Below are 11,842 nucleotides of genomic sequence, written 5' to 3' on the forward strand. Positions count from 1 at the left end.
GAACCCCTGCAGCGATATGATACGGGGGTTATTGTGTCGCTCCCCCAAGTGTCCATATGCAAATCTGGCCAATTGTAAAAAATTTTAAGACCAAAGAAACTGCTTTCTTTCGCAACAGCAGTCTGGTGCTGCAGGATCAGGCGTGTCAAGGGTGCAAGAGAGAGATCGCCTTCTTTTTCTTCCTAAAAAATTTGAAGAACCTTTTATTTTCCCACGCGCAAGCGGATTTATTGCGCGTAAATATTATATTATGTACCTTCTTGAACGAAATGTTTTATCTACGTGCAGACTGACTACGTATGATATACACGTACGTATCGTGACCCATGTGATTATGTAGGCTGGTGGTTGTTAACGGTTTTGGTGTATGCTTATACGCATGCGTGCAATACCTATCCGCGTCTTATACATAGCTACGAACTGTGAAGATGAACCGAACGGGATTGGAAACCATTCTTCTCAGCCGGGACAACATTAATTAAATAGCGTGCAATGGCGATGTTATCGCATTTTCGCACGTTCGAAGAACCCCATGATCAATGACCCCGCCTCGCATTCGGATAGGTTATCTCTTATGCCTTCTTCACATTTGCCGGTTACGGTTTTTAATACCTTGGCCATTCTTTCAAGCATCCTGACACCTTTTCATCGAATTGCACACCACGTGCACAATGGTTTGTCAAATTTTTTAAATCAACTACAGTGCTTTCCTCAATTTTGACGAATTTACGAAACTTTTTCTTTCGTTATGAAGTGCAGTCCAAGCAATATACAATGAAAAAAAAATATATATACTCATGTGAAAAACTCTGAAATTTTATACTTTACGTAAATATTACAAAATGCGACAAATTGTTACATAAACAACCGTCCATTCGAACATGCTTCGTTATTTTGAGATAAGACTTTGCATCGTGTTCGTTTTTAGTATTGAGTGTTTTAAGTAAAATGTAATATATTTTCTGATAATGAGTATTGAATTGTAGAAGAATCACCGCTAGATACGTATTGGGGCATATCTATTACGTAAGTTGCTATTTTTCTTCCCTATACCTACGGGTCAATAGTTGTAGCCTAGCTGTATATTGCTCTACGAAATGAGTCATCCCGACTGATTACGCAATCCGGAACGTTAAATAATCCAAGAGATGACAAACTAGCTGAAATTCGAAATACCTCGATTTCCTGTAACCGAAAATGTGGTTTATCCTGACCGCTCTTTGACAGAATCAAAGTGCAAAAATCGACTCGAAAATATCAATCGGCTTAACAATCAAGAGTTCCTTTTCTCAAATTCATACGTTGACTTAATTTAAAGGAAGTATTTTTCAAATCAGCCAAACTATTATAATCGAATAACGAAATATGGCAGCAATGGACTAAAACAGATTCCATTTTTCGAATAATATAGATGTGGGTGATTCCTAGCTGAGCTTTCCCCCAAATTTTATTCATCTCTACGAAACTGAATATTGCTACCACGTATTACACTTGACCCGTGTTTCTGTCAAAGGTTACATGGCTGCGGCGCAGGGACAGACAGCTACTGACGGTGGGAACGGCGACGCATTCAGTGGACAGTCGGTTCATGGTGAGACCGTCGACGTCGGATTGGACGCTGCTGATCCGGGGAGTGACTTTGCAGGACGCGGGTCTATACGAGTGCCAGGTGAGGGTGGAAAAGAAAAAACAAAAATTTCTCGGGGTCCTCGACGGTCTGGTTATCGGCCGGTCGACAGTTCTCGCAAATTCCAACAGGTGTATAAGATGCGCATAATACCGATCCAATTAACTTCACCGGCGTCCTGATTAATCACCCGTAATTTATTGCAACTATGATGTGATTCCCACTTCCACTAGATATACAAGGCTGGTTCGGGATATAGATTTCTGTACCAACATTTTACCGACGCTTAGCCAAGACACAAACTCTTCTCTGGAATGTTGAAGAGTGGAGTATATCCCGGTATAATTGACTTTATCGATCATCGGATCACTTAGTTGAGTGACGTTATCGACCGTCCAATAATTTTGTTGTTCTGCCTTACCAACAATTTGCTCTACCTCACCTTAATTGCAACCCCTTTCTACCCTACCAGCGTTCGAGGTCTGGCACAGACTCAAACCTTTTTTTCGGGAATGCTTAACGATATCGCTGCTATCGACCTTTTTTTGTTACCACGGCAATCTTCTTCCAACAATCTCTTTTGAGAATAAGAGTGCGAGAAAAGGGAGACGGCAGAGTGAATAGAATCGAGCAGAATTTATTGAAAATATCCATGGCAATATTGGGCAAGGCGAGAAGTACAGTTAAAGAAAAACTATTGAAATGAAATAAGTCATCTTACTCTGTATTCTTTCTTCAACTGTATTTCTTTAACTGTACTTCTAGCTTTGCCTAACATTTCCATGGGTAATTTGCACCTATCTTAGGTGAGTAGGTAGGCATTATAGTACGAGTAAAGCGAGACAGGTAAGCACAGAAGGAAGAGCAATAACGCTAACAGAAAATATACAAAGCAGATAAGTAAGCGCGTATAAAATACATAAATAAGTAGAGTAAAAAAAAATAAATAAAGTAACATAACATAAATGAGTAAGTAAGGAGGTTACAGTGGATAAAAATAAATGAGTGAGTAAAGAGATAAAAGAGAGAGAAAGAGAGAAGGATGGAAAAAAGTAGAGCAAATTGTTGCTGAGGTAAAGCAACGAAACTATCGGACAATCGATGACGTTGGACAACTAAATGATCCAATGATCGATAAAGTCAAGCAGCGTCAGGATATTCCCCATCCTCGAACATTATCGAAAAGGGTTTGTGTCTTAACCAAGTGTCGACAAAACGTCGGTACAGGAATCTGCATCCAGAACCGGCCTTGTGTATCTACTCTTCTCGATCCCCGAATCTCGAAGAGAGCGGCTTTCATTTTAATCGAAACCTCGGAGGATATCAGGCTGGCGAAGGGTACCAATCCTCGCACTCGACGCTCTTCGAAATTTCATCCCCGCCCGTTTCCCCGGTCTCCAGGTGCCCACTGTACCCGTTCAGCACCAGTTCGCCCGGCTTAAGATCACCGAGGCGTACTCCGTCATCCCCGGGGCGCCGGACCTCCACGTCAAGCAGGGATCCAGCCTCCGGCTTGAGTGCCAACTCATCTCGGCCACCGAGCCCCCCATTTATGTCTTCTGGTATCGCCAGGGCAGGATGATAAACTACGACGCTGAGCCCGGCGTCAAGGTGGAGCCAACTAATACGGGCTCCATACTCATCGTCGATAAGACGAAACCGGCCCACGGTGGAAATTACACTTGCAAACCCAGCAACGCCAGGTCTGCCTATGTCGTCGTTCACATCATTGAGGGTGAGTTCGATGGAGTGGATTAGAGTCTCCTCGGGGGGGATTTGTAGCGGCCACCGTGAATGATTTGCGGTTAGGTTCAAGAGTAATCGACCGCACTGTCTGAGTCGAATGTTGGGAAAAGAGGGAAAACCGTCTGAATAATCTACAACAGTGTTATTTGTGACAATGGTGGCGAACGCGAATTAAGCAACATACCGACTATGTGCAAATGAAATGGTTCTCAGCAATTCCAAATTACAGATGTTAATCGTACTCTCTGTATTTGAATCAGTAAATATTCATTGATTTCCAGCGAATGTATAGTGATTTTTCCTGTGGCATGCTTGCAAATGGAAATCAGTGAATTGTTACTGATTCAGAGAGTGAGATATCAACAATTTTCCAAGTGGTTTTTTTTATTAGTACGTTCAAGATACTTCAACTCCGATGTTTTAAATCCAATTCTGACATCTGTGCGCTCATTCTGAACGTTAGTCAGTTTTCCACTAATTGTCGGAGATTAGATCAAGAAATCTTACCTTGCAGCACGGTTCTCAACGCGCAATAATGCAATTGTTGACCAACACTTTTGTGCAATACGAACCTAAATCTATTTTCTTTCACTCTGAAGCTGACCGCAGTTTGTAAAACTTTTTGGACAATCTCGGAAAAACTCCACCATGAAGATGCTAGGCGCCAACATTAGAATCGCATCAAAAACGCCAGAGTTCAATCATCTTAAAGGCTCCGATTACAAAACCTCTATTGGCATTGTTGATATCAAATTATTAAGTTTTATTATTCAAATGTGCATCACTTCCATTAGTTGATACGCATGCTGTTTCATTCGCAGTCACCGTCATTGGCATAAGTAACCCGATGGAATATTTTTTAATCGGTTCGTTCGCCTTACCTAATTTTTCTCACTCCCGTCGTCCTTACTCACACCAGAAAATACCTCGAATAAAGAAATGAAGAAATATGATACATAATTAATGAGTAATTGACTACTAAGACATGGCAGTGAAACTCCTTGAAAGTTTGACTGAAATATACAACCACAAACTTAGAAAAAGATTCTTTTCGAACAGATGAAACTTTCGAAGTACCTGAACATTCAAGTTCTTAAAAGATTAAAAATGTAACATCTTTTTATTGAATTTGATCAGCAAAAGTTTTTGTTGAATCTCGTTATAATTTTCGTTCGTTTAATTTGAAGAGAAAATGGGTTTGAAGAAAAGCGAATATAAAAATTATCTATAATTGCCGTGTATCGTAATAATTGGGTGGAAAATACGACGTCAATCAGACCAAGATTTGTATCCACCTGAGTCTAAATGCTAAGAATTTTCATGGAAATCTTCCTTCTATAGCTTCACTCTGTGCATGGATATTTTCTCCTTTTCCTTATAAGGTATAATTTGCTTTCGTTTTATGTTGCCTTAAATGGCTCCCCAGGTCCCGATTGTGTAGGAAATAGGAAAATTGGCGACTAGTGCAGCAGAACAAAGACGAGATTTCTTAAATGAATAACCCTTACTTAAAACTAAATTGACAGGAAAGTTGCGGCCTGATTTCAAAACAAAACGAAATGCAATCGGGCTGTGAGATCCACTTTATACTAATCGTGGGATAGGAACCGGATGCAATTATCGTTTGTCGAAAGCCGGAAACCGGTCGGAGAGGAGGCAAATTTAGAAACTGTTGGCTCTCGCGAATTTTCAATCCTCCACACACACCATGCGGATCTAATTCGGTACAACAGAAACGCGAGGAAATTACGTATCGCAATTAACTTTCGTCTCCCGGATGAATTCGGCGCAATTTAGATTTTTTTTCGCGTTACTTTTCATCACTATACAAGCGAAACCAATTCAATTACTGCAACTACTATCGAGTATGATTTAAACCTTTCGTCGTTGAAATTCTATTTTTTTATGCTGATCATTTGAATTTCAAGAAGTTCCTGTAAATTTTAGATTTCTTCATCCAGCCGTTTTCGAAATCATCGCGGAACAGAAAAACCTGTTTTTCTGATGTCTGCAGTCTGAAACGTAACGATTCGTTAAAATTGAAAGAAGTGATTTTTGATCGAAACCAGAACTTTTCTTACATCGCTATAGGTGATGAGAAGTAAAAATTGAAAACCACGAACTGCAGGGTATGCAGGGTAAAAAGTAGAAAAGAGGACTTCCTGACCACGTGACATCATACAAATTGATAGACGTAAACTTGCCTCGCGTCGTCGGTCTGTCGTTATTTTTTACAATTTCACTTCATGCATCGTTTTTTATTACCAAATAATTATTACGGTCACGTGGCAAATATATAAGGGTGTTCCATGTGAATATGACTTTTCACCCTGCAGGTACACGTGACACCCGGTCCCTCTCGTACGATAAAATTCCTGGCAGAAATTCCTCTTTTCCGGTGTCATAACTCCCCCTCTCGCATTTCCACCTGATACATTACACTTCCCTGCATGCATACACGCAGGGTTTCTATAAATATCCGAGTATCCGTACAATGCTTTAGGGTATAACCAACACGAGCAACAATATGTAGCGCAGACCGCGCGTGAATCAATGACGCTTTAACGTATCGCGTGAAATGAAAATTTTTACCACGTAACCGGATTCTTATCATGCACTGTTGTTTCCAACGTTTTATCTTTCATTCTTCTGGTCAGATATTTTATTCCAGTTTTTTCTAAACTCGATTGAAACTATTCTATTTATGGAAACCATACCACTATAACGAGGTCAAAGTGCAGATTGAAAAAGAAAACAAAATTACGTTTAAATTACGCATATAGTTTGCAACAATAGTTACACTGTCAGAAATTTTACGTGTCGTACACATAGATATTACATGATCTAGTGAAATGGGTGTTGTCACGATAATGGTTTGAATATTGTTCAAATTATAAGAAAATTTGGTACAACTAGCTATTTAGTGTAATTATAATATCGCTATAACAACAAGAAATATAATTCGAGTGACGATAAACAAGAAACTGTATTTTTTGGCAATATTAAAAAATGAAAATATAATCAAGGAATGCATAGTAACCACAACTATGAGTTTCTATCGGTGTATGCACCGAAACTAGAAATTTAATATTTTTTATTGTTATCTGCCATGAAAGTGGCATAGAGAAATTTGAAGGGAGCAAAAATCAGTAGCCTCAATTATCAGTATTCATTTCTCTCTTTGTCTCAGTACTTCTCTTCTAATTAAATCATTCAGGATGAACATCACGCAGTTTCACCGATCTGTGTACGCACACAAAATTCAATTAATAACGTTTCTGATACCTGCACGCAGTATGAAATGAAACTGACAATCCAATATCGCGTATTAATTCTTTTTCATATTCTATATTGTTTATTTATCCACTTTCCGACGGAACGCATCAGGGTTTGTATATCGTGCCTGCCGGATGACAAACAACAAATCGATCTTTCGCAAAATCGGTATTTCTCTCCACGAATGTATAATATATTCGAGTCGGTTCGAGTGGTCACGCAAATAGGGTGAAAAAATATGAAAAATACATATCTGATCTGTACAAGTATCAGCGTGGCAGGAAAAAAATCACAAGGAATATCCAAACAACTGCAATATTTCAATAGCAGAATATTGTATAAACAAAGGTGATCGAAATTTGGAAATGGGATAAATAAAATTAAGATAATAATTCGTATAAGTTTCTGCTACTCACAATGCATCGATGCATGTACAATACATGTATAGGAATGTATCGTACATGAAAATTTGTACGCTTATTCAAAGTTTGAATCGACATACCAATGTAAATATTTTATTCCCTTAACGAGAAAAGTTAATTAATAGGTAGCGAAAATTCACTTGTCAGTGTATCAACTCCAGGACAACGAGAATTTCTGCACAACGTAGCGCATCGCAATACTTGAAATATAGCAAACCTTGTAACATATCGTTTGTCACGTGCGTGCATTTTTTTTTTTTTTTTTTTTTTTTTTTTTGCCAATTAAAATAACAAGGCTGAAATTTTTCCGCTTCTCTTTCTCTTCATCTCAACTTCATTGCTAATCCCTTGCAGGGAAGTTGACGCGATTCTCCGGACGAGCACCTGCCTCTTCGGCAGATCGCGTAACCGACTAATTCCTTCCGTTTTCCGGCTTCTCACCGTGGCGGGTGACTCGCTTTAATTTACGTTTAATTAGCCACCGGTGTCGGGGTATCCCTATATGTATGTACTATGTATATGTATATATGCGGGCGGTCTGTAGGAGGAGAAAATTAAACTGCTAGGAGGACAGAACGCGGAGGGAAAACGCCCCCTGCAACATCCGCATTGTTGCACGGGGTACGAAATGATCGCCCGAACACTCAGCGTCTCTTTACGTACGCACTGCAGGGATACTCGGTACGATCTTGGCGACGATAATGACTCGCTCCGAAGGGACGGGCAGCGAAAACGGGATAGGGAAAGGGACTTTCGAGGGATTTAATTAGAGCGAGCCGGAGAGAGAAAGATACGCGGTGGTTGTTTGTTCTCTGCAGTGGCGAACGCCAAACCCCAAGAAAACTCCCCAATTGCTGTTTAATTGTTACACCGTTTCAGGGGAAAAATTATTTCGAGATATTCAAATTTCGGTTAACATATTCAGGGATTGATCGACGGCTAAATCGTCGGAACAAAAAAAAAAAATAAGGAGGAGAGAGAGAAATCCGTACGGCAAATATTTTCGAGCAGTGTTATTATAATTTGCGCAAGCAATCGCGAACAAGAAATTAATAATAGCCCTACTATGCCATGGATATGAATAAAAACAAATTCGAATAACACAATAGCTCAATTCTTGCAGTTACAGCTTTCAATGGAAATTAAGAACTCGGACCTAATTATTTCAAAATACTCGACTTCGTAATGCAGACATAAAAATCAGGTATTTTTTCGACACGAAATTTTCCTGTCATGACGTTTAGCGTGTACTTACTGCGGTTATGCAGAACTCCAATTTCTTGCGGTCCAAAGCCTACATTTTCTGTCTCGACACATTTTGCGTTAATTCATCTTTTCTACTAAAGCATAAGTTCATTAATTATAACGAACCACGATTTTGCATATAACGTTTTTGTGGTCACCTCCGGTACCACAGCAAAAAATTCACCTCACTCTCTAAGTATGATTTAGTGTGCAAGGACTATATTCACTGGAAACCAGTGACTATTTACCGATGCCAGTGAACTGACACCGCTTCATATTCCAGGATTCTCAGCGATTTGTAAAAAGATTGATACACCAAGAAAATCAGCAATGCAACAAATTCATCCAAATTAGACGAACGTTACATGTCCGGCATCGAATTTTCTTTCTTCTTCCATGTCAATCAAATTTATCTTGATAGAATTTAGTTCACAGACCATATTTTATGACAGATTTTATTCGTTCTTGTTTGTCTGGAAAAATGTTAAAAAATAAAAAATCAGTGAAACTTCTGAATGACATTGAACAGTTCATATTCTTTCTTGTCTGTTTCCAGAGGAAGAGAAACCCGCCGCAATGCACGGCGGGGATCGTAGAAGCTCTTCGGGCTCTGCACCATCCCCAAGCATTCTACTGACGCTGATTTTCCTCCTCAGTGCGAGCTGGTTTCATCGAACGATCTCGAGGCACGTTGGACAATACCGATCCACCACGTGACTAAATGGAGTTGAAAAATTCCCGAGTCGTCTATCGAGTGAAATTTAGGCAGCATTTATAAACGTACATTATACAATACTTGTGTAAAAAACTTATCTTCCTCCATTCGGGTGTGTTTTCGCATGTCTATTACAATTGTACAACAAATCTTACGAACAATTTGAGGCCAGGTCACGTGCAGATTATTTTACTTATCGCCCTCCGCCCCTGAAGGAAAGAATCCTCTTTACTTCAACCTCAGACCTTGCTTCGTGCACGCTGTGTAAATCTGAATAAAAAATAACAAATGGCTTTGGTAATTGCCCGTTGCTCGGCTCTTCGGCATCGGAAATTGGAAACGGTAGGTATTACAAGTACCTAGGAAATATAAGTATACCGAACGAGATAACGAGGTAATAAACCGCAAATAAATTCACGGTCCATGGACCTGTGATTACACATGATATGGATATTACCTGTTTGCCAATTATGGTTACACATAAACGTTGAATTTTTTTTAATGCCTTTTAGAACTTTTTTTCTTCTCTACAGGTCATTACGATATCTCTCGATAATTTTGAGCGTTGGAGAAAACGGGCTATGATTTTTGTCGAATTCAAATTGTTAAAAAAAAACAAATTCTTTTTCAAATTATGCAGATTGAATTATAATGCTGGTTATTTTTATTAAGTAATATATAAAAGTCGGTATATATCTATGCAATTCTTAACAGAATTAAGTAACCCAATGAAGTTTGATGGAAAGTTATTTTATTCCTTCAGTAATGCATCGTTGGAAATTCAATTGCGTTTGTAATACTAACTCAATCCGGAAGGTTAAATTATTCTAGCTGAGAAAATTATAATGCGAAAGTCAAATACATGAACGTTTTTAACTAATTTGGATTATAACCATGACACGGTTTGCGTTTGTAAATATATATTGTAAGATATTATTGTTGTCCTCTGATCGAGTACTTGAGTATTTAATATACATATATATGCTGTATACTATTGTATACCCTTCGCCTACGTAAACTAATGCGTAGGTCTCGTTTTTCCAAACCGTCTAATCGCGAACTGTAAATTTCAATAACAAATCATGTCATTTTTTTTTTTCCATTCCATTAGTATTTTCGACAGTAATAGCGCAAGTCGAATTTTAGATTTAAAAACTCCGTGTGATCCATTAACGCCCATAATCCCAGTAACGCTGAATTTCCTGAGAATTTACATAATACGCGTATAATTAATTGTACATGCGCGTACATAGCAATACCGCTACGTGTAACTATTGTATACAAGCATAAATTCCATAAATATTCATCGCATGTACAATGGCGGCAGATTTTACCCTATGAAATATTCATTATAAAAATAACTTGTCAGTCATATAATGCTTAATTACAAATTTTTATTATTGTATAATTTACGCGAAACATACTGACAAATTAACAAACTAATTACAAATGAACAGAAGATAATCGTAAGTTTACGTTGCATAAATTATAAATATTATATATTACACAATATACTTATAAGTATACGGAATCGAACCTTATAATATTATATACCTATACATATACATTAAACATGATACGATAAGAAGTAACCGTTAACAGAGAATAAAATAATTATGCCATAATAATAATAATAATAATAATAATTATAGTAATAATAATAACAAGCTCATTCAATGTTTAATGTGATCGGTGTAAATAAACTTACAACATAAATTACGCATGGTACCATATACCATCCATAATTCATTAGCAGACTTATGCATGATACATTATTCCTTAACTTTACCCTCATAAAATTACAGTCGAATAGGTGGATGCTCCTCGTTAAGAATTTAATTATTCCTTGACCCAGTTCAGAGTAATGCAGTTATAGTTGGATTGAATAAATCGTCCAGAAGCCTTGCCGAAAGTAAATATTTTACATCCGTGTAAACCTTCGATCGTTCTCGAGTGCGGGGCTTCAAAACTATACAAGATTCAACGTAACTCAGTCAAAGAGACTGAAGTAATCTCATTCGTTTGATTCGACGAAGCAATACTTAATTCAATGTGGCACCGTAAATAAATCTATAATTTTAAACGGTACACGTCTATAATTTCATTCTATCCGATATAATTTCTGATTAATTAAATAAATTACACCCGCAGTAATATTTTTCCAATAGAGCTTGAAAAATATCATCCAACGGTATCAAGTGCTCAATCGACTGTAATAGAAATATGCGACTAGCTTGAATATAAAATCCCTTGATACGAATAAATTTATCAGAGTGGATTGAACTTGATAATTTGAAATAAAACAAACCGTATGACGTCACAAATATATTCTTATTTTTTTTTTTTTTATTATACTCTTTCAGGACATCACTTCCGGCTACATAACCAGTCCGTAGTGGAATATCGCTACTTTGTTCATAGTAGCGGCGATAATTCTCCTCCACGACAAGACTAAGCCCAGACCGGGAATCCTGGAGATTTTCGCAAGCACTTCTATATGCATAATCTCCTGTATACGATAAGAACAATCACGACACTTATATACCTGCTCAAGACTCATCAGACGGCACAAAGCCTCCTGAGCTATCTAGAATGTATCCTGCATATGCCGGGATTCTGGCATTTCGAGAAGAGGAATTACTTAAACGAGCCGCCACGGCGGCGGCTTAACGTCCCGACGTCTTATTAAGCTCTACCGCGAATAATCCAGAATCGTCAGACAAGTTATCGTTCTTCGCGAGAAAATTTTCGAGAGGTGGCTTAATCTCTGAGCTACTTAGAACTACAACGCACGTAAGCATCTTATAGGCA

At 38.2% G+C, this 11,842-nt stretch overlaps 1 protein-coding gene across 1 annotated transcript in view; it reads left to right on the forward strand.

Annotated features, from left to right (window-relative positions):
- Positions 1-11,332, forward strand: part of LOC124306969 (igLON family member 5-like) — an 81,753-nt gene extending 70,421 nt beyond the window's left edge. The window contains exons 4-6 of the mRNA XM_046768196.1: positions 1,514-1,669; positions 3,029-3,362; positions 8,873-11,332. Coding sequence (XP_046624152.1) covers positions 1,514-1,669; positions 3,029-3,362; positions 8,873-9,033 — 651 coding nt within the window. The 3' untranslated portion in view covers positions 9,034-11,332. The remainder of the gene's footprint in view (positions 1-1,513; positions 1,670-3,028; positions 3,363-8,872) is intronic.
- Positions 11,333-11,842: the final 510 nt, after the last annotated feature.

Source organism: Neodiprion virginianus, chromosome 6 (genome assembly GCF_021901495.1).
Source record: "Neodiprion virginianus isolate iyNeoVirg1 chromosome 6, iyNeoVirg1.1, whole genome shotgun sequence".
Classification (NCBI taxonomy): Eukaryota; Metazoa; Arthropoda; class Insecta; order Hymenoptera; family Diprionidae; genus Neodiprion; species Neodiprion virginianus.